Source organism: Canis aureus, chromosome 8, assembly GCF_053574225.1.
Source record: "Canis aureus isolate CA01 chromosome 8, VMU_Caureus_v.1.0, whole genome shotgun sequence".
In the NCBI taxonomy this organism is placed as follows: domain Eukaryota; kingdom Metazoa; phylum Chordata; class Mammalia; order Carnivora; family Canidae; genus Canis; species Canis aureus.
This window is the reverse complement of record NC_135618.1, coordinates 72,449,766-72,470,893: the sequence shown is the minus strand read 5'-3', so window position 1 is coordinate 72,470,893 and position 21,128 is coordinate 72,449,766. Positions and strand designations below refer to the sequence as shown.

The 21,128-nt window shown below is 59.4% G+C and overlaps 1 protein-coding gene across 2 annotated transcripts in view; it reads left to right on the top strand.

Moving 5' to 3' along the window:
• CASTOR2 (cytosolic arginine sensor for mTORC1 subunit 2) overlaps positions 1-18,880 on the top strand; it is a 54,124-nt gene extending 35,244 nt beyond the window's left edge. Inside the window, exons 3-9 of one of the 2 annotated variants that reach the window (XM_077908295.1) lie at positions 7,381-7,574; positions 8,094-8,226; positions 8,673-8,826; positions 9,505-9,615; positions 10,007-10,089; positions 13,402-13,496; positions 13,576-18,880. In XM_077908295.1, coding sequence (XP_077764421.1) covers positions 7,381-7,574; positions 8,094-8,226; positions 8,673-8,826; positions 9,505-9,615; positions 10,007-10,089; positions 13,402-13,496; positions 13,576-13,641 — 836 coding nt within the window. In that variant the 3' untranslated portion in view covers positions 13,642-18,880. The remainder of the gene's footprint in view (positions 1-7,380; positions 7,575-8,093; positions 8,227-8,672; positions 8,827-9,504; positions 9,616-10,006; positions 10,090-13,401; positions 13,497-13,575) is intronic. The other variant, XM_077908296.1, reaches the window with a different exon arrangement.
• Positions 18,881-21,128: the final 2,248 nt, after the last annotated feature.

Sequence of the window (21,128 nt, the reverse complement as noted above, 5' to 3'; positions counted from 1 at the left end):
CCTCCCTTTCTGCTCACAAGACCGCCCAGGGAAGGGCCCCAAAGCTAAAAGGGTCAGTTAGACACAGTGCTTATCCAGTTGGGAACTAAAGGCTACCAAGAAGGAACCCAGGGCTTGTTTTTATTGAGCACCTACTGTCGAGTGAGATGCTTTTTTTTTTTTTTTTAAGATTTTATTTATTTATTAGAGCGCACGCACGTCCAGGGGCAGAGGGAGAGGGAGGAGCAGACTCCCCTGATAAGCATGGAGCCCAATGTGGGGCTCAATCCCAGGACCCCGGGATCATGGCCTGAACCAAAGGCAGATATTTAACCGACTGAGCCACACAGGTGTCCCAGAGTGAGATGCTTTAAAACATCCTCAGTCCATTGTTCCCAGGCGTGGTTCCTGTAAGCGGTGATGATCTTCCTTTTACGATGTTCCTTTGCATAAAATCCACCCTTTTAAAGTGTCCGGTCTGGTGGTTTTTGATATGCATGGGGTTGTGCAGCCATCCCCCCCATCTGATTCCAGAGCATGTTCATCACCCCAAAAAGAAACCCAAACCCTGTACCTGTCAGCAGCCCTCCCTGTTGCCCCCCACCCTCACATCCTTTCAGTTTTATTTAGTCAGGGTTGTTGTGTTTGTCCTGGTCTAAAGCACAGCACGGGTTCCTTTGTGCTAAGCGTACCCAGGGGTTCACGAGGAGGTGGTGGTATTTACACCCTAGAGCGAGGAGCAGCGAGTGGAGAGGAAGTCACACGCCCAGGCTCACAAGCCATGAAGTTGAGCGCGCGCACACACACACACACACACCCGACCCAGAGCTGGTGTTCCCTCCGAGCCCCTCAGTTCCCTCCTCAAAAGCATACAGAGAATGCAACAAATCCAACATTTTTATAAAAGCCCTCTCCTGCCCCAGTGACAACTCCTGGTCACGTTTCCATCTTTCTCTTTCCAGCATCTACTGTGCATGGGCTGTTTTTAGTGTACGTGTGATAGTGTCCTGGAGGGAAACATTTTCGCCTGATGCTGTAACGTCACGTTTCCTGTGATATCACAGCCTCCTGCGATGAGCGTCGTGGATGGGGCCTGCCCCCTTGCCCCGTCCCCTCTGGTTAGGGTCCATGCGGGTTTCGCTGTTCTCCGGTGATAAATTTATGAGCTCCTGAAACATGTTATCTTTATTCTTACTCAGGCTGATTCCTAAAATGGGGTTGGAGACACAGCATTATGGGGTCAGAAGCCAACTGTTGATGGGGTTCTCAGTACAAGTTGGGGCCACCGTGTGAGATGGGGGAGCACCCTGGAGGAACAGCTTCACCCCGGCACTCTGTCCTTACACGCCCCCGCCCTGAGCACCTAGCCAGTATGGGGGACCGTCACCTGGCTCCCCACGTCTGAAGAGGCACAGTGTTCCTCCCTGCCTCTAAGGGGACAGGGCAGGCCCTAAGGGAGACCCCTGCCCATCATCAAAGCTGTCTGCTCATTCATTCATTCATTTATTCATTCATTCAGCATGACACTTTCTGAGTCAAGGAGCCACAAACAGAAACCTTGGCCTTAACCACAAAGCAGGTCACATGCTTGGGCAGCCCAAAGCCATTTCCATTATTGTGCGGGCCCTGCTGAGAAGTGTGGCACCTCAGACAAGAGGGAACGCCCCAGAGCGTCTCTTCCCTGGAACACATATCCTGTCTAAGCCGAACTCTCCATCTTGAGGCAGCAGATGAGCCAGCTCGGTGCACAGGGAGGGAGGGAGGAGGCTGGCCGCAGGACCCGGGGAGCCGGTGTGGCAGCCCTGGACGCCCACGTCTGTAGGGATCGTCACTGGGAGGTGTCCGGCAGCTGTGTGGCTGTCTGTTCAGAGCCAGCCCCCCGGGGTGCAGGAGGCACCTCTGACCCCGCGAGCCTCGGGGCCTGCCAGCTGTCGACACTGTCAGCTGTTGAGTCTGAGTCGTCATGATTGTGGTTGAGTCACGGCACCCTGCTGTGCAGGACCCCCCCCCCCTTCCCCCCCAAGGTGGAGCCCTTGAAATAGGAAGTGCCATAGCAGAGCAGATACGTGAGCGCCCTGAATCCGCACACACCGACTTATTCTATGGCCCCGACACAGCTGCTGGCTGCAGACTCTGCGCTCATGAGCCCTGGGAAAGATTCTTATTAACTTCATTTATAGACAAGGAAACTGAAGCACAGAAATGTACGTAACCTGCCCAAGGCCTCAGGGTTGGTGTCCTCTCTGGATGCTTCCATGGCATGGGCCCTCGCCAGGGGAGGTCAGAAGTGCAGGAATCCTGCCTTTGCCCCTAAGGTACTTACGGCTCTGGGAGGACAGAAACTCAGGAACCAGAATTATAGTCTCGAGAGAGTGGCACCCAGCCAGCCGGCAGATGTGCAGTCCAAGAGGACTTCCTGGAGGAGGCAGTGCTTGAGACAAACCCAACTAAATGAGTACAGCGCCTACCTGGTGGAACCTGTGGAATTGGGAGCGGGGAGGCTTCCAGAATGGAGGGTTGCTTGGCACTCCCAGAGAACTGAAGGTGAGAAGACAGAGCAGAAAGAGGTCAGATGAGGGAGGCCAGGAGAGGCGGAGGCAGGGGGAGCCAGTGAAGGGTCTTCCCTGATCTTGAAGGGCTTGCCCGGAGGAGAGAGCCGAGTAAGGAGCCTGGTACTCTGAGGACAGAGCAAGGATCAAGAAAGAGTCAAACTCCGAATTGACCTGGGACTTCTGCTGCAGGAAAAAGGCTGCCCAGCAGGGAGCCTCACACTGTATTTGGGTCTGGAAGACCTGGTGAGCCTTCCTGCATTTCCCTTTCTGGGGAGCTCAGAAGAGGACACTCTTGGGGAGTTTACGTAGTCACAGAAGGCTTCCTGGAGGAGGCGATTTTTGTTGCCCTTAAAGAGGGAGGGAGCATGTTGGGTGGGGACGTATGAGCAAGTACAGAAGCAGAAGCAGAAACCACGTCCAAAAAGCAGATGGAAAGACAGGTTCAGGCAAAATAATGAGAGCGGCAGTACCTGCCCTGACCTCTGGGTGGTGGGCAGAGTCTGAGGTTTGCGACTTAGAGGGGCCCAGTGCTTGTGGGTCTCGTGTCCGGCAGTGTGAGCCCTACCACACGGGGGCAGGGCGCGCTCAGGGGGCATGAGTGTGCAGGAGGTGGAGGGAGGGGTCCTTGAGAAGCCTCACCCCCTGCCCGCCTGGGATGGGAAGACCCAGGTTCGGATCCAGCTCTGCCAATGTCCCTGCTGGTGATTTCTGGGCAAGCTGCTCAGCGTCCCAGGGCCTCATCCCAAACACAGGATCCCCTGTCCCTTCTGTAGGCACACTCGCGACCATGCAGCATGCGCGTGCTTGGCAGGCACTAGGGGTCGCCGTGTGCACTTGGCGTGTCAGCTGGGGCAGAGGGCTGTGCCCACAGAGCTGTGAGCTCCTGCCACCCGCCTTGTGGCTTGTACTTGACCATGTCAGCAAAGCTAGGGGACAGAGCGGTGCCCCCAGCGGGAGGCGCCAGGAGGTCCCAGTCGGCCAGTGGTGACTGTCCCCCTGAAGCCGGTCCTCCCAGGGAGCACTGACAGGAGGTGGTGCCCACTTGTATTTGGACTGTCCCCCGTGCTCTGCCCACACTATGTAAAATAACCTGGAGCTGAGATTGCATTTTGGGGAGGGGAGGGGTGGGCCTTGAGTGCCTCCCCCTGCAGAGTCCTCGCCATTCCCATGACACCCCAGCTCCCCCCTGCCCCGGCCTCCATCGTATTTATCACACCTACGGAATGAGACATTTACTCTGTATCTAACATACGTCCTCCTCTCCTCAGTTATCCAAAAATTTACTTTATAGCTGGGAACTGTGTTTTTTAAGCAGACGTGTAGAATTCTGTTGTAGATAAACTGTGGTTCATCTGCCTGGCCCCGTCGTTAGATTTTAGGGAGCACCCAGGTAGGTGTTGGTTTTGAATCCCTTTGGGTCACACACTTGCCCGTGAGTCTTGTCTTTGCCCTACGTGTTAACTGCTCCTTTACAGTGAAATTGCGCGTTGATAAAACTCCTGATACGTGTTGGCCAACTGTGATGGAGAAGCCAGCAAAAGCACCACCAGCAGCGTACTAACAGAGAGGCTCTGGCATTTGGTGAGCACTTGGACGCCAGGCACTTAGCTAAGCGCTTGATGGGGATTATCTCATTTAATCCTCGAAGCATCTTCTGGAGCTGATCCTGATTTCATCGTTCTGCATTTACAGTTAAGAAACTAAGGGGCGCTGACTTCGCCCAAAGTCGTACAGACAGGATTAAACCCTCCCGCCTGACCCCAGGACTCTGGACCCTGCTGCGAGCAGGGTAGGAGAAGCCTGAGAAGCACAGGCTGAATGGGGAGCGTGCTTCTGTGTAGTTCAGGGAACCGCAGGGTCCTACAGTCGGAACAGAGGAGGCCTGGCGTGGGGGTACGGAGAGCAGGGCAGCACAGGGGGCAGGAGGGGCGGCTCCACCCCCCACAGAGCCGCCCACCTCTGTGGCTGGAGGTGACAAGACACCGTTAACCTCTACTACCACACAGCGTACGCAGCTCTGAGAGGCTATTTTTAGGGTCTTGTACTATGTGTGGTGACAGAAATAATCCATTTTTGTCTTGGAATGGGTCCACTTTTCCTCTAGGGAAGGGCAGGCTTCTGGCAGCTCATCCCCGCGGCCCCAACATGGGGGGGTTGGCGGGGGGGAGGACGGGCCCCACACAGGCCTTCCCTCGCCCCGTGCAGAGTGCCGGAGCAGCGTTTGAGGTCCCCGAAGCAGCAAACGCTGCGGTTTCCAGCGGCCCTGCTCCTCTGACAAAGCGCACCCTCCTGGCAGTGTCAGAGGGTGATCGCTGGTCTGAAGCTGGCCACGGTCGGTGGGTGCTAGCCAGGGCCGAGAGCCAGGAGCCCATCGCGGCCACCCGCTGCCCGGACAGCTGGACTGACCTGAGATCCTGTGTCCCCGCCTCCACCCCCACCACCCCGTCTTCAGCTGGCCTCAGGCCTAGGCTGCTCCCCGCCACCTACTGTCACCTGGAGGGGAGCTGACTGCCCAGAGCTTTCTGTGCGTCCTGCTCCGTCCCCCACGAGTGGGCCGAGTATTCGAAGAGCTTGGCCGTGACTGGGGACAGCCTCTGTGGGAATGGCACTGGCTCCCTGCTGGGGCCTTGGCCAGATCCTGGGCGTCTGGGAGCAAGGGATGATGGTGAAGGCCACCACCCCCTCAGGTCTGGCAGGGTGCCTGAGCCCTGGCCAGGCCGAGCAGAAGGTGGCTGGGTGGGAACAGCGGGGCCTGGACAGAGCAGAGAGCAGGGACCTCTGTCCCTCATCCACTCGTCTCACACCTGTGCGTGCCAGTGCTGAGCGTGGCAGAGAGCAAAGCAGACAAGGCCACCGTCCCGTGGAGCTGGCCCACTAGCAGGGCCACTTGTAGATTTGGACTGCCCCGTACGGTGGCCGCTCACCTTGCACAGCCACCAGAAATGAAAGGAATCACAAATCAAACTTACAGTCCTAGGGCAGCCCGGGTGGCGCAGCAGTTTGGTGCAGCGGTTTAGCGCCGCCTTCAGCCCAGGGCCTGATCCTGGAGACCCGGGATCCAGTCCCTCAGGCTCCTTGCCTGTGTCTCTGTCTCTCTCTCTCTCTCTCTGTGTCTCTCATGAATAAATAGATAAAATCTTAAAAAATATATATCTTTGAAAAACTTACAGTCCTGTTTCTTCTGTTGCACTAGCCACGTGTGAGCTGCTAGCATTTTGGGCAAGCGGAGGTGTAGAGCCTCTCCATCCCTGCACAAAGCTCCCACGACAGCGCTCCTTGAGAGCTTTTTGAGAAAGGACTTCGGCTTTTTTTTTTTTTTTTAATTTATTCATGAGAGACAGAGAGAGGCAGAGACAGAGAGAGGCAGAGGGAGAAGCAGGCTCCTTGAGGGGAGCCCAATGCTGGACTCGATCCCTGGACCCCGGGATCACGCCCTGAGCTGAAGGCAGACGCTCAACCACTGAGCCACCTGGGCGCCCCAGGACTTTGGCTTTTACCCAAGATACGCGGGGAGCCGCTGGGTGGGTTTGGGTTGAAGGAGCCTGGAATGGGGGGCAGAGGGCTGGTTCGCAAAAGCTTGTATGAGCGGACGGCAACATAAGACATACATGACCCTTCCAGAATTTCCCCAAGAAGGCCAAAGGGATCCTGCTCTCATGGAAGGGGCATCTTCTTTTTTTTTTTTTTTTTTTTAAGATTTTATTTATTTATTCATGAGATACAGAGAGAGGCAGAGACACAGGCAGAGGGAGAAGCAGGCTCCATGCAGGGAGCCTGACGTGGGACTCAGTCCTGGGTCTCCAGGATCAGGCCCTGGGCCAAAGGCAGGCGCTAAACCGCCGAGCCACCCAGGGATCCCGGAAGGGGCATTTTCAAGATTTCATCATTAAATATTAAAATGATGGCTGCGCACTGTCAGGATCACAGGAAGTGTTGGGTTGACCATCGCACACAGCTGGCCCATCAGGATCCCCGGCCCTTGGTGGCTCCGGGGGCTGGCTGTGCAGATGATGGTAGGGTTGGGGGGTTCACAGTGCTGCCCCCCCCCAGGGCCACGCCCCTCAGGATTTCAGAGCTGGAGCTGTGTGTTCTCCCATAATGCAGGGCTGAGGGAAGCCAGGAGAGAAATCCCAGGCCCCCCTACCCTGTCTCCTGGTTTCTCTTCCACTCCCAACCCGCTGAGAGGTTCCCGGGAACCTCTATGAAAACTGGGGAGTGAGGGGGGTGCACCTGGATGGCTCAGTCAGTTAAGCATCTGACTCTTGATTTCAGCTCAGGTCATGATCTCAGGGCTGTAGGATCCAGGCTCCTTGCTAAGCGGGGAGTCTGCTTGAGATTCTCTCCTCTTGCCCCTCCTCCCCTGCTGTGCACTCTTTCTCTTTCTTAAATAAGTAAATCTTAAAAAAAAAATAAAATAAAAAGTAAAATGGGTCCTGTTCCACCCATATGAGGGCTGTGGCCGCAGCCCCTGACCGCCAGAAGAGTAATGCAAACTGGAAATAACAAAATCATTACTCACTGCTGACTACCCATCGTTTCACGGCTGAGGCAATAGAAACCCAACACACATAAGCCGCTTGTCACCCAGGCTCCTGCCCTGCCAAGCGGTCTGGCACGTCCAAAGTCCTCTGAGGGCCTTCCCTGCCTGGTCCTCCCAGGATGGGACCTCCGATCCTGTCCTCCTTTGTCAGATGAGGGTGCCGGGGCCCAGGGGCCAGAGCTGGCCAGGGTCCCACAGCTGGCCCGCGCCTCTCTCCCCATCCCTGCAGCCTGCCCTGCCCCCTGCCCTGAGGACCCGGGACCCTTCAGTCACAGGCCTGCCTTCTGTGTGTGTCTCCCCCACCCACAGAGCTGCCCTCCTCAGAGCACCTGAGCGTGGCGGACGCCACCTGGCTGGCCCTGAACGTGGTGTCAGGCGGGGGCAGCTTCTCCAGCTCACAGCCCATTGGCGTGACCAAGATTGCCAAGTCGGTCATTGCCCCGCTGGCCGACCAGAACATCTCCGTGTTCATGCTCTCCACCTACCAGACGGACTTCATCCTGGTGAGCTGTGGCCCCCATTGCGCGATCCACTCAGAGGCCAGGACTACCTTAGGGTCGTGGGTCAAGTGTCAGCATGGCCCAGGCAGGACTGCGGGGCTCTGACCAGCCCCACACACCACCTGCCTTTTGCGGGCCAGGCTTGGTGTGACCCAGAGCTCAGGATGTGAGGGCTGAGAGCACGTGCGGGCAGGGGTGGCCAGAGCGGCTGGTCACAGGGCCCATGGCGGATCCTGGCCACTACGCCGTTCATTCTGTCCTCCCACAGGTGGGGCCACCCTCCAGAGCTTGGGCCTTGGAGGGGTGGGGACAGGTCTAGGCACAGCCCTGCAGGGTGAGAAGGGGCATACCCCCCAGCCCTCTGCAGAGTCCTGTCTCCCCTGCATCATCCCTGCCACCCCCGGGGAGGCCCAAGTACCTGGTTCCAGGTGCCCGTTCCCCCCAGCGTGGGGAAGCTGGTTCTGGGAGCAGAATCCCCCAGTGGCCCGAGGGACACTCACATCCTTGACTCCCTGTCCCCAGGTACGCGAACGGGACCTGCCCTTTGTCACACACACCTTGTCATCAGAGTTCACCATTTTGAGAGTCGTCAATGGCGAGACGGTAGCAGCTGAGAACCTCGGCATCACCAATGGCTTCGTAAAGCCCAAAATGGGTGAGTTGAGGGGGCTCCATGCAGGGGAGAACTCAAGAAGCTACCAGGTCCTACCCCAGAGCAGCCACATCTCAGAGTATCTGTGACGCACCAGACATAACACAGGGTAAGAGTCCTGGTCAGACCCTGCTCTCAAGGTCTAGCAAGGGCAGGAGACATGGACACAGCCGGTGATGGCCAGAAGCCACCCCTCAGCCACCCGAGGTATCAGGATGGGCCTCCCAGAGGCAGCGACTCTCAAACTGAAGCTTGGAGCACAAGTAGGAACTCAGCCAGATGGTAAAGGTTGGAAAGGCCATTCACTCCAGGCAGTCGGCAAGGCATGTGCTAAGGCCCGGGGGTCTGGAGGCTGCAGAAGGAGCAGGGACCAGGTCTCCCGGAGCAGCTGTCAGCTGACCCCACTCCTCTTCCTGGGTCCTCCTCCCGCCCCATGCCTCTCCTCCCAGCCTCAGCACCCGCTCTCTTTGCTCTCGCAGTCCAGAGGCCTGTCATCCACCCTCTGTCCAGCCCAAGCAATAGGTTCTGTGTCACCAGCCTGGACCCTGACACGCTGCCTGCAGTTGCCACGCTCCTCATGGACGTCATGTTCTACTCCAACGGGTACGTCCCCCTTGAACATGAGAGGCCGCAGGGAGCCCCAGTCTGAGTGGGGAGACAGATCTGCCACCTGCCCTGGAAGCTGGTCCGAGGGTGGGGGTGGATCATAGCTCTACCCAAAAGTCACACTCTGTGAGGGGAGACATCATTCCTTGGGAACCCCCGAAACATGGTGAAGCCCCAGGGGCATATGTTTGTGGGATAAACCCCCCATTCACTGTTCCCTGAGCCCCAAGGGCAGGTCCAGTCCATAGAGGAGCCAGGAGGGTTTTCACTCAGCAGACAATAGGCTTTGCATTTTTCCTCAGAGCAGATTGTAAGTTCAGGTACTAGGTGGGGTGAGACCAGAGGCCCGTGAGCTGGAGTGACCACAGACTGTGCCCTGAGGTGTGGGACAGTGCAGGGACAGTGCACAGAGGGCCGGCTGGGACTGCGACGTGTGGTGCTCACCTCCGTGAACGCTGTGGGCTCATCCGCCCCTCCGATGAGGAGACCGAGGGTGGGCACAGAGGTTCGGGGTCACCCAGCAAGTCATCCAGGGCAGGATCAGGGCCATGTTTCTGGCCATTGCTCTTCTCAGCACCCTGTGCAAAGGCTGACAAGCAGCAGGCAGGCCGGGTGGGGGTCTGGGTACAGCAGGGGTCCCCCGCACCCCTCACCACCCCGCCCCCCGGCCCCCAGGGTGAAGGACCCCATGGCTGCCGGTGAGGACTGTGGCCACATCCGCTTCTTCTCCTTCTCCCTCATCGAGGGCTACATCTCCCTGGTGATGGACGTACAGACCCAGCAGAGGTGAGTTGGGCCTGGGGTGGACTGGGCTCCCTGGGCACACATGCACCCTGTCCACAGTCAGGGCTTGCCTCGTGGCCGAGCTGGCCCCATCTTACAGATGACAGCCACTCAGAGAGATGAAGGCCCGGGTTGTCAGGGCTGTCCCCTCTCTGCAGCTGGTGGTGGGGACAGCGTCCTTTACCAATCAGCAGAGGGGGGCGGTTGTTCCCAAGCCCACTCCCAGCCTTGCCTTCCTGTTCCCCCCCAGATGAGGAGGGCTCAGGAGGGGGCCTGGAGCCCCCTGAGCTCCCCGCTCTGGCCCAGCACCAGAGCCCTGAGGACAGCCACAGTTCCTACCACGGGATCACAACCCATGTCAGCCTCTGGGGTATTTCTCTCTCTCCTTATTCAGGTTCCCTAGTAATTTGTTGTTCACAAGTGCATCTGGAGAGCTCTGGAAAATGGTGCGGATCGGAGGACAGCCCCTGGGATTCGGTGAGCTCTGGGGGGTGCCACACCGGTTGGGGGGGGGGCCTAGCATCGCTGTCTGGGCTCACTCACCCCATGGTACAGATGGGGAGGTGGAGGCTTCAGGAGCCCTGGGCCCTGGACCAGCGAGTGACAGGAGGCTTGGGCCTCCAGAGGATGGGAGGTGCGCCTACAACCAAAACGCTCTTACATCTGTCCCCCTAGAAATTGCATACCTGTTTATTAGTACAGCATCAGGGGTGTGATAAAAATCGAAAAGGAAGGGGTGCCTGGGTGGCTCAGTCAGTAAGCGGCTGACTCTCGATCTCCGCTCAGGTCGTGAAGTTAGGGTTCTGAGTTTGGGCCCTGCTTTTGGGCTCTGTGCTGGACCTGGGGTCTACTTTAGAAAAAAAAAAGTCACTCCTTTGTCCCAGCTGCTCACAGGCAATGGCTGTTGTTCTAAAGAGTGTCCCTCACAGAAATAAATGCAGTTGCAGTCAGACTTAGACCCCCAGCACTCACCCCTACGTACCTCACCTCTTCTGTCCTGGGAAGGGGCAGCTTCTCCTCCATGGTCTGATCCCCCAGGAGGACATCCGCAGAGATTCCCTAAGATTCTTTAGCCTCGGTGTCCATAGCTGCCCAAACAGTGTCTCTGGCAGTGAGGTTTGCCCACGAGTATGTTCCACGGGCCCACGGGGTTCAGAGCCCTCGGTAGTTAGCAGGGCCAAGTGGCAACGATTTGCTAAGAGCTGATGGAGGCTGCTGGTCCCACTGTCAGCGATGCAGCATCAGAAATGATTGGCTTGAGTTAAACCTGTTAGACCCCCGAGCTGGAACCCGGGAGAGGCTCCTGGTCGTCTCCAGGAAGCATCTTCCACAAGCCCTGGTGGGATCGGTGAACCCTGATCTCCCACAGACAGAGTGAAGAATGTTCCAGGTAAAGCTCAGACTGCTCCAGGGACCATGATGTCGGCCCCAGATGCTCCACGCCTGGGACGGGAGATGGAGGTGGCCGGGCATTTTGACCTGAGGCCAAAGGGTCAGTGAGGGAGCCAGCCACAGCCCCCTGCCTATGGATGAGCTTGCAGGGGACAGTAACTAGCAGGATGAGACGAGTGCCCCCAACTCTGCCCACATCACAGCCAAAGCCAGAGCTATCCTGGGGGCAGGACATGGGCTGCTCTGTGAATGCTGAGAAATGTACGCTGAAGGCTCCTGGTAGGACCCTGGGGCCCACCTGCCTCTCGGGGCCTCCTTTGCCACAGACCCCAGTATGTCTCCCACTGACACATGCTGCCTGGTGCAGGGTCGTGGGGACTGAGCGCCAGAACTCCTCACAAAGGACACTGTTAGGAACAAGCGTGACCGCAGGCAGGTGCACCTCGGTTCCCTGACTGCCATCCTAATGAGGAGGATGGTAGCTGCCTCCTCCGGGTGGTAAGCACTCGTGTCATATACCAGGTGGCTCGGAGAGGGTCAGGAAGGGTGAGGCTTCCCAGAGAAGGTGACAGGTGGGGAGGGGAGGGCAGTACTAGCAGCAAGAGTATGATGTGGCACCCATGTGGCTCCAGGTGGCTGTGCCCAGGGTGCAGGGTCCAAAGGGTAGAAAGGATAGGACCTAGCCGGGTCACCACAAGCAGCGGGGCAGAGTCCTGATGCCAGACCGAGGGGTCTTCCTGAAGGTGGGGAACCTGGCACAGCTTTGGCCGCCAAGGCGAGCAGCCGAGGCCACCCAGAGACTCGGGCGACAAGCAGTGCCCAGCGGCTTGTCTTTACCCCCAGCTTTGGTTCCGAATTGATCAGAATACACTCTGTAATACAAAAACAAAATGTCCCAATGATGGAGAAATAGAGGGGCTGGCAAGTGGAATTCAGAACGTCGCTCGGTGGGCGGAGGTGTGCACGTTGCCGTCGGGCTGTTCTGCTTGGGGCGGCCCCGTGGGCGGGCGGCCAGGGGAGGGCGCGGACCACAGCCTGCAGCTGCCTCCCCAGGATGTCGCGGAGTTTAAAGCCACCCTTACAGCTGTGAATAGCCCTGCAAGAAAAATAACTTGCCGAGAACCTGAACAATTCTAGACCCGCAGGTTCTATATGCTTCTGAGTGTGGTTTGGAGTAAACGTATCTTCCATCCTAACCCGGCCTGCACACGCACACTGCTCAGGCTACGCCTTCACAAGACCGTCCTGGCTCGAGCTCTGCGCTGTGCCATTTGGGCTTCCCTTAGCTGTCATACAATTTTATAAAGTGCTGGTCACCAGCCTTCCAAACTGATGGGACACGTGGGCGCCAGCCCAAGTTAGAGAGAGATCATTCTAGACTCTCATCTCCTATCCCCGTTTTTATCAGAAGAGCTGTGTCCATAGCGAAAGGATTTTAGAAGACGGCCAGTCTCCACCACAGGGTGCCACAGTCACCAGGTGTGCAAACACCAGGCCTGCCCAGCCACCAAAAGGACCTGCGGGGTCACCACCCAGGTCCAGGTGCGGCTGACAATAGCAGGACCGGGGCGACAGAGTGAAGGAGCAGAGGAGATGCTGGATGGCAGTGACGCTGGGGCATTGCAGGGGGTGGAACCCGGGTCGATTCCCAGCGTGGTGGCTGGTGAGCCGATCTGGACTCTCCCACCCAGTCAGGGACAGTGTTGGAAAAGTCATCATCGGAAGATTTTGATTTCTGTCAAAATCGGAAGAGTGGCTTTGGGGGAAACAACCTGAAAACTTTGAAGGGGTTGTATTGGTGGCACAGGGTGGTCCTCAGATCCTGGAGGTCTTCCTGGAGGAGGAAGCCCTGAGTAGTGTCTTCAAATCAGGCAGAGAGCTAGGGGTGAGGAGAGGCTGCACCCCTGCTTTGAGGGTCTAGAGGGAAAAAGAAGCCCTGTCCAGGCCCCCAAAAATGCCTGGCACTATTAGGACAAGTCGAGGTCATTAGCCGGCGGGGACTCAGATGAGGGAACAGATGCTCACAGAGAGGAAGTGACTTGACCACAGTCTTCTGGCTAGAAGAGAGTCTAAGGGCAACAGGAATAGGGCCTGAGCCCCCATCCTCCTGTGGGCCCGCAGCCTCCAGCTCTGTCTCAGAGAACACGCGAGATGGCAGGGAAGGCGGCTTGGGAGCCCCGGAGGGCCCGCAAAGCCGGACAGAGCTGGGCCCTGCCGAGGGGAGCGCGACGCCAGCCCGGGGGTCAGAGGAGGCTCCCGGGTGGAGGGGGCCTTGGCGCCAAGCCTTCAGGGCGAGGGGCAGGTGCGCTGGGAAACTGCGGGTGTGTGGCAGGCTCTGTGTGCGGAGGGAGGGGGGCTGGCCGGGGTGCTGAGCGTGGTCCCCCCCTCTGTTCCCAGATGAGTGTGGCATCGTGGCCCAGATCTCCGAGCCCCTGGCCGCCGCGGACATCCCCGCCTACTACATCAGTACTTTCAAGTTCGACCACGCGCTGGTGAGTGTCCCGCACCGGCCCGGGGGGCGAGGGGTGCGGGCCGGGGCTCACGGGTCTTGCCTCCTGCCACCCCCCGCAGGTACCGGAGGAGAACATTAGCGCCGTCATCAGCGCCCTGAAAGTCAGCCAAGCAGAGAAGCATTAGGAGGGCCTCTCCCGCTCCTCCCTTCCTGCCCCCCAGACCCGGGCCCGGCCCCCACCCTGAAGATTCTTCTCGCAGTATTTCTCACAGACTGGAAAATCGGCCCCAGGGTCCCCAAGAAGGGGCCTCCGGGAGACACCCCCAGTTGCTCCCCCTGCCAGGCCTGGGGCCCGAGCTGAGGCCTCCCCGTGCCCTCCTGCCTTCCTGGAGGCCCCAGGCCCTCCAGAAGACCCCAACCTCCTCCTCACCCCACCCCTACTCCAGGAAACGATGTCTGAGGCCCCGGGAGCTGGCGAGCCCGCCCGCCTTCCCATCTGGCCTTGCCCACAGCTGGGGGCAGATGCTGAAGGAAGCAGGTGCCTCCTGCCAGACCGTGGTGTTCTGACTCTCGTGTCATCTCGGGGAACTGGCCGAGCGGGGCTGAGTTCGCGGAGCCCGGGGCGGCCCCCGTGAGGACCTGGGGCTGGACGTGTGGTCGCTGGTCTCTGGTTCCATCAGCTCCGGGCTGGTTCCCGCCGAGTGGAGGCCAGTGGGCGGCCCTCGGGCCACGTGCTGGGGAGGCTTTGCCGAGCACGGCGGGAGGGGAGGCCTGAGCTGGGGAGGACCTGCGCCACCCAGAATTTCGCCTGCCATCCACAGGGCCTGCGCCCCGACTCCCAGCAAGACTGCCAAGGGGGCCCTGTCCAGACGCCCCCCGCCGTAAGCACTCACTCCTGGGGGTGGTTCCCAGGAAACCCACCAGCCTGGGGCACAAGCTCCCAACCCCTCTTGCTGTCCCGGGACCCTCCTTGGGCAAGCGGAGCCTTGGTTTCCCCCGGGTGGGGGCATCCCCAGCATTCTGGACCTGGGGTTTCTTGGGTCACCCCCACCCCCAGCAGTTGACTAGACCAGCACAGGGCTCCCCTGTTATCCTGCCCCCCCCCCTCTCCCCTGCCCCACTTGTGGGGGATGTGGAAGGCCTCTGCCCCCGACTCACCTGCCTGCCTGCCCCTCAGCTGGGGCCTGTGGCACTCATGAGTACTTGACCTGGGGGGCAGCTTATCTGAGCCTTAATAGAGAAAACTGTACCGTACGTTTTAGTTTCTTATTTAATATATTTGCGCCCAGGCTGTGGTCGGCGGCAGTTTCAGGGGACGGGGCCTCCTGAGTTCTCTCGGGGGCCCAGAGGCTCAGCATCATTCGGCTGGCACCCTGTGGCTGCAGGGACCAGCAGGAGAATCGGGTGGTGTCGTAGATTCTTGGAGCAGGAAGCTGGCAGCAGAGGTCTGTCACGAGACAGGGGTCCCCCAGGGCACCCCACCCAGAGCCATACAAGCCCCACGGACAAGTGCCCAGGCCGCCGTGGTTCTCTCTGAACATCAGAGGGGACCCGCAGGCCACAGGGCGGTGGGCAGCCAGGCGGCAGGCAGGCTGCGGCAGTCTCGTACCCCTGCAGGCCGAGCAGGGAGCATGGGGTGAAGCCCGCATGCCCTCTGCAGCTGGGGCTGGACCGGGGGGTCCCCAGCGGCTCCTGCCTCCCCTGGTGCTCTTTCTCAGGCTGACTTGCGCTGTTCCTGAGAAGCTCAGAGGAGAAAGGCTGTTCTAGTAGGTGAGGGGCTTGTGTGAGCCCCATGCCCCCCTTCTCCCAGCGTTGTGGGACCAACCCTCCAAGCCCCGGAAGCCCACCAGACGGAAGAGCCGCGGGTCTGGATCCTCACAGACGCTCAGGACCCAAGCACTGATTAGGAACCCACTTTTTTTTTTTTTTTTTAAGTTAACTAATTTTGCACAAAACTCCCAAGCAACCAAAACGCGTCCACTGTTTGCTGGCCGAGCGGGCAGGGAAGCGCCGAAGCCCTGAGTCCCCTTCGTCTCCTCGGAAGGCCTGGGTTTTCCGTGGCGTGCCCCTCCAGACTCCTCCCTGTCGGGTCCCCGGTGGTGTCACCTCTCCGCCCTCCCTCCCTGCCGACCCAGCCTGTCGGCCCCATGACCCCAGAGACGTGTGCTACCCAGACCCCCCGAAACGTATCTATTGTACACACTTATAAATACCTGTGTTTTATGTTGATATAGATATATACTGTAAATAGCATATATACTTGAGCAATATATATGTTAATATATACTGTGTGAGCACGCACACGCGTGTGTGCACAGTCCATGGACGCAGACCCCACTGTGTGTGCACGTGTGTGGGCGTGAGGGCCTCCGCCCGCTGGGCCTGCTGTGCACGCAGGCACCATTTGAGCCACCGTATATTTTTAATTCAAGTATATAGGCAATACGTTATTAGAGAAGCCCTGACTTGAGAGAAAAAAACCAGCATCCCAAGAGCAGAGCCCCAGGGCCCCCCCAAGCCTCCCCTGGAAGTGGATCCAGCCTCATTTCTGTGGCCAAGGCTCCCGGACACCCTCGTTTGCCCTGGCGGACGGGGGTACAGAGGGAGGGGCGTAGGAATCCCGTCTTGCTCTGGAGCAGAAAGGCCCTCTTCCCGTTGCCCTGAGCCCGAGGACCTGGGCAGGTGGTCCCCGTCCAGCTCTCCACCCGGAGCCCCCAGAGCCCCACGTGGCTGTTCCTGCATCTTTCTCACCCGCAAGCTTAGAGACCTCAGGTTCTTTTCCCAGGCCTCCTCTTGGAGATCGGCCCCATCCAACCAGGAGGAGAAGGCCCGAAGCCCGTGCCCTCACGTCCAGGAGTGGCTGTGGCTAGGGCTGGGCCTGGGCGGGAGCTGCCACCTGGGTCTTCTGGTCCCCAGCTTCCCCTCCCACTGCGCGTCTGTGACGAATGTAGTCATGGGTTTGGTTCTAGGCAAGATGCCACCCCCCCCCCACGTTGCTGGGTGCAGGGGGTCTCCAGACCCTCTCCAGAGAGACCTGAGGAACATGCCGTCGTGGCCGCGGTTGTCTTGGCTCTGGCTGGGGAGGCATGTGGCCGGGGCAGAGAAATGGGGTTCCTGAGGGAGGCAGCTGAGGGGTGGGGGTGAGCGGCGGCCCTGGGCCTGCTGCCTGGGCCCTGCGGGTGCATCTTTGCCTCCGTACCGCGTGGGAAGAGCTCACACCCGCTCCTGCGCACTACAGAGGGGATGGCGAGGGCGCGCATGACCACCCCCTCCAACCTCACGCCTGGTTGTTAAGATCTGTGTCCGTGGCTGAGGCCTCCGCATGGGCTCCTCTGGTTCCCGAGAAGCACCTTCCTGTCTCCCTTGGCACCCCGTCCCGACCCGCAGGGATGGGCAGTGCCCGCTCTGTACCTCCGTCCTCCACGGGGGTCTCCGGGCACATGACTTCCATCCCAGCTGGAGAGCTGTGCGGACCCCCCGGCCCAGGATTCAGGGGGTCCGGAGTCTCCCAAGCACCAGCATTCTCCCCTTGCCAAGGCCTTGGTGACCAGCATGGTGTCCGGAAGAAAACACGTGGTCCAGGGAGGCTTGTGCCCCGTGAGGTGACAGGATGACACGGAGGTCAGGAGAGGAGGCTTGGTTGGACGGCAGGGTGCGGCCCCCGGTCCCGAGCCAAGGACACCACTGGCCTGAGAGTCCAAGATGCACCTGCCCGCCCACCGCGAGCGGCCCCTCCTGGCCGCATTTCTCAGGCTGACTGAGGAGGCCCCGGGCCACCTCGCTGGGCCTCTGGACCTGGACGTGGGGACGCCCTGGGCCCTGCCCAGCCAGGGCTAAGAGGGACCCTGTGGGTCTCCCGGGTGACGGCACAGCGCTCCCGTGCTCTGACCCCGGGGTCCCTGGTGCCGTCCCGAGTGAACTCTGAGGGGTGGTCGAGAGAAGCCCCCCAGTGGATCTGTGTGCCCCTGCGAGCCGGGGCCACTGGGAAACGAGGCAGGCATTTGGCTTGGGGAGCAGAGCTCGGGGCGGGGGAGGAGGATGGTGTCCGTCCGTTTCCCCCACAAACGCGAGCGCCGGCTTTTCAGGTTTCCGCAGAGCTGTGCTGAGGGAGGGCTCGGCCTGGAGGGGGCAGGCGCCCTGGCTTCCGGGAGGCGGCGGGAGGCGGCCGGTGGCTGCGGTGCGTCCGGCCGGCGAGCGCGGTGGGCAGCGCGGTGGGCGGCGAGGCCCGGCGGCCCCGGGCGCTGCGCCCTCTGGCTACCTACCTAGTCCGAGTCTCCGAGCTCATCCCAGCTTCTTTCTTCTGTTTTCGAATTAGAGGCAATCAAAGGGCAAGTGTCCTTGTCCCTCACCCCGTTTCCTTGGACGCTGGGAGGAGGCCACGGGGTGGGCTGTGCGGCCTTCAGCCTTGGCGTCGATGCCGTCCTGGGAGGCCTGCCCTGGGGAGGAGGAGGGCCAGGCGGGGCCGTGCCGAGGCAGGGGGTCGGGGCTGCGGGGGGCTGGGAGTCAGGACGGGGTCGTGCTTGGCTATGAGCCTGTGTACACATACACGTGTGAGTTCAGTATTTTGAGGCCTCGGGAGCATTGTCACCTGTGGGCCACGTGCAGTAGGGTTGACTGTGGGTGGGAGGCCTCGCACGCAGGACCCCCCCACCTCTCCAGAGTTTGTTAAAGCTGCTCTGAAGGGACAGTGGTGTCCCTGGCGGAGTCTCTGCTGTACCACACAGAGGCCTGGCAGCCCCAGGGGGTGAGCCCAGCCGAGCCAACTCTTCAGAAGCATCCAGTCCTGAAGACAGTATTCACGGGGAGAGGTTTCAGGGGCTGGCGCCCTCCCAGCGACTCGTGCTCATCTGCAAAGAGCATGGTGGATGAAAACCGGGGCCCGGTTTGGGTTCCAAGATAAGAGGTCAAGCCCAGTGCGTTTTCCTGTCCTCTGCCTCAGTTTACCTATTCAGAAAATGGCCCAGGAGGAACTAAGCAGGGTTAATTCCAAAACTGGGGGGGGGGGGGGGCGGCAAGGGGCTGATGACAAACAGAATCCCAAGTCCTCCTCTTGCTCTATGCCAAACTTATTTCCGTTATCCTGAGATGGGGGTGAGTGGACGTCGGGTGCGTTATGGGGCTCTGAGGGGCCTCTGCCCTGCCCAGGGCCTCGCCTGGGGTCCGGCCCTCACCTGGCATGCCCCAGGTCACCAGCAGTAGCAGCAGTGGCACTTACATCTGTCCCAAGGTATGGGCGAGGGGGAGCACGGGGCCCCCCTGACGCCCCAAGGCCCTCACGCTTCTACCCTCTGTGTTGAAGACACACAAAACCCTCGAGATTCATGTACTGTATGACGGAGAGAAAAAAAGTACCTAATGTTCCCCAAAAAAGACAGTATATTTTGTACTTTGTAAAGTGTTAATTAAAATGGAGACAAAAATGGATGTTGGCTGACTGCTGTCTGATTTGGGGCTGATCGGAATCACGTGTGCGGTCTCTCCCTTCTAGCCGTGCTCAGGGAGCACTGGCCGGGGTGGGGTGGGGCGGTGCTGGGAGGAGGGAGAGCAAACCTTCCAGCCCAACAGCCAGAGTCCGAGCGGAGAAACTCCCTCCAGAGCTGCCAAGGGGCTGTAGTAGTCACTGGGGCTGTGTAACAAGCTGCCCCCAAACTCCACAGCTTTCAAAGTGACTGTGCGTGTGTGTCACGGTTTACGTGGGTGAGGAATTCAGGAGCAATTTGAGCAGCTCTGGCTCGGAGCCCCTCGTGAGGCTGTAATCATCTGAAGTCTTGGCCGAGCCCGGAGGATCTACTTTCAAAAGCGATTTATTCACACAGCTGGCAGGTCGGGCCTGGCTCTTGGCAGGAGGCCTGTTCTGCTCCGCGTGGGTCTCGCCGTGGGGTTGAGTTCCCTCGCCGTGCGGTGCCTGGCTTCCCCAGGGCGAGGGATTTGGGGGCCAAGGGAGGAGCCAAAATGGTTTTGCGTTCCCACGCCTCAGGATTCGCACACCACCGCCCGCCACCCTCCTCTGGCCAGACAGCCTAGCCCTGGTGTGACACAGGAGAGCACTCAAGGTCAAGGTCTCGGGGGCCACGTCCGGGAGCCTGGCTGCTGGCGCCCACGCTTCCTCCCCAGGCCTCTGGCACAGAGCAGGACAGAGCCTCCTCCCCAAGCCCGGAGTCCTGCTGTGGAGCCCACCCCCCAGGAAGGGCTGCTGGTGCTGGAAGCCCGGGAGCCGATGCCTTCAGGGGGACACTGGACGCAGGAGGGCTGGCACCTGCCCAGCGTCCCTCCCACAAGCCTCGCATCTGGCTCCTTGCCCTCAGCAGGTGGGCACTGGGGCTGCCCTGGCGAGAAGTCCCGAAGCTCTCTGGTATTTTCCACAGAAGGCAGGTGTGAGCAGGGCAGGGCTGAGGTGTGCCTGCACCTGGCCTCACCGACCCCCACCCTCACCCCACTTCACCCCTGCCCCTGGAGACAGAAGGGTCTGAGCAGGGGGCTGAAGCACCCTCTTACTGCCCTGAGCCCCAGAAAGGTCTGCTGCTATGAAGGCTTTTCCCTGTGGGGTCTGCAGACTGAGCACCCTCAGGCCTTCAGATGAGGTGCTGGAGCCAGGACATCCCTGAGGACTGAACTGCCCAGTGCCAGGAGGATCCAGGATGAGGGGACAGGAGCTGAGAAGAGACACCAAGGCAGCAGACAAGGGTGGGGAGGGTCTGGAGTGTGGCGACGCACTCCGGCCAAGCAGGGAGACCAAGCCCGATGGGAAGACGCTGGTTTTTAAGACCAACCCAAGGGTGTCCCTTCTGGTACCCTGGTTGCTATGGCCAAGATGGAGATGGTTACTGGATCTGAATCTTGGGTGGGAGGCTGAAACCTCTCCTACTTTCAACAGAGACCCTCCCCAGCACCACTTCCTGCCCCTGAACACCGCTGGGTGGGGAATCCAGGCATGACCTTGATCTTCTGGGGCACTCGCCCTCCATAAATCAGTAGGTGCTTGAAGATGCCGATTGCACTGAGGACAGATTTCTGTTCTTCACCACTGGGGACACATGGTACACGACCCAGGGAGTTTCAGGAAGGAAAATGACAAATCATTTTCAATCTGTCAAGTTTATGGAAAATTTTTGCTGTCAAGCTAAAGAACCGGCTCTGCACAGAGAAGTGGAAGTAGTGTGAGCCCAGAAGGGTCCCAGGGCCTCTCCCCCCAAATGCAACCTGGCTGGTTCCTGTGGCTTCAGGTCACAGCAAGGACTTCTGTTCAGTGACTGGTCCGCTTTTATTTTTATCTGTTTTTACGATTTTATTTATTCAGAGAGAACATGGGTTGGGGGAGAGCAGAGGGGGAGAGAATCCCACGCAGACTTCATGCTCACCGAGGGGCTTGATCCCACGACCCCAAGATCAGGACCTGAGCCAAAAGCAAGATTCAAGACGCTTCGCCAACTGAGCCACCCAGGTGCCCCCTATAGATTTTAAGTAATCCCTGCACCCAATGTGGGACTTGAAACTGCAACCCCAAGATCAAGAGTGGCAACGCCCCAACCGTTGCACTCTAAACTGCAAAGCCCCCACACCGCCAACCCCTTCCTCTTCCCCTGCTTTGTCTCCACAGCCCACGTAACCATGTACCATATTCTCCATTTTGCTTGTGGGTTGTGTTGGAGTAGCTGGCCCGCAGGGGGCAGAG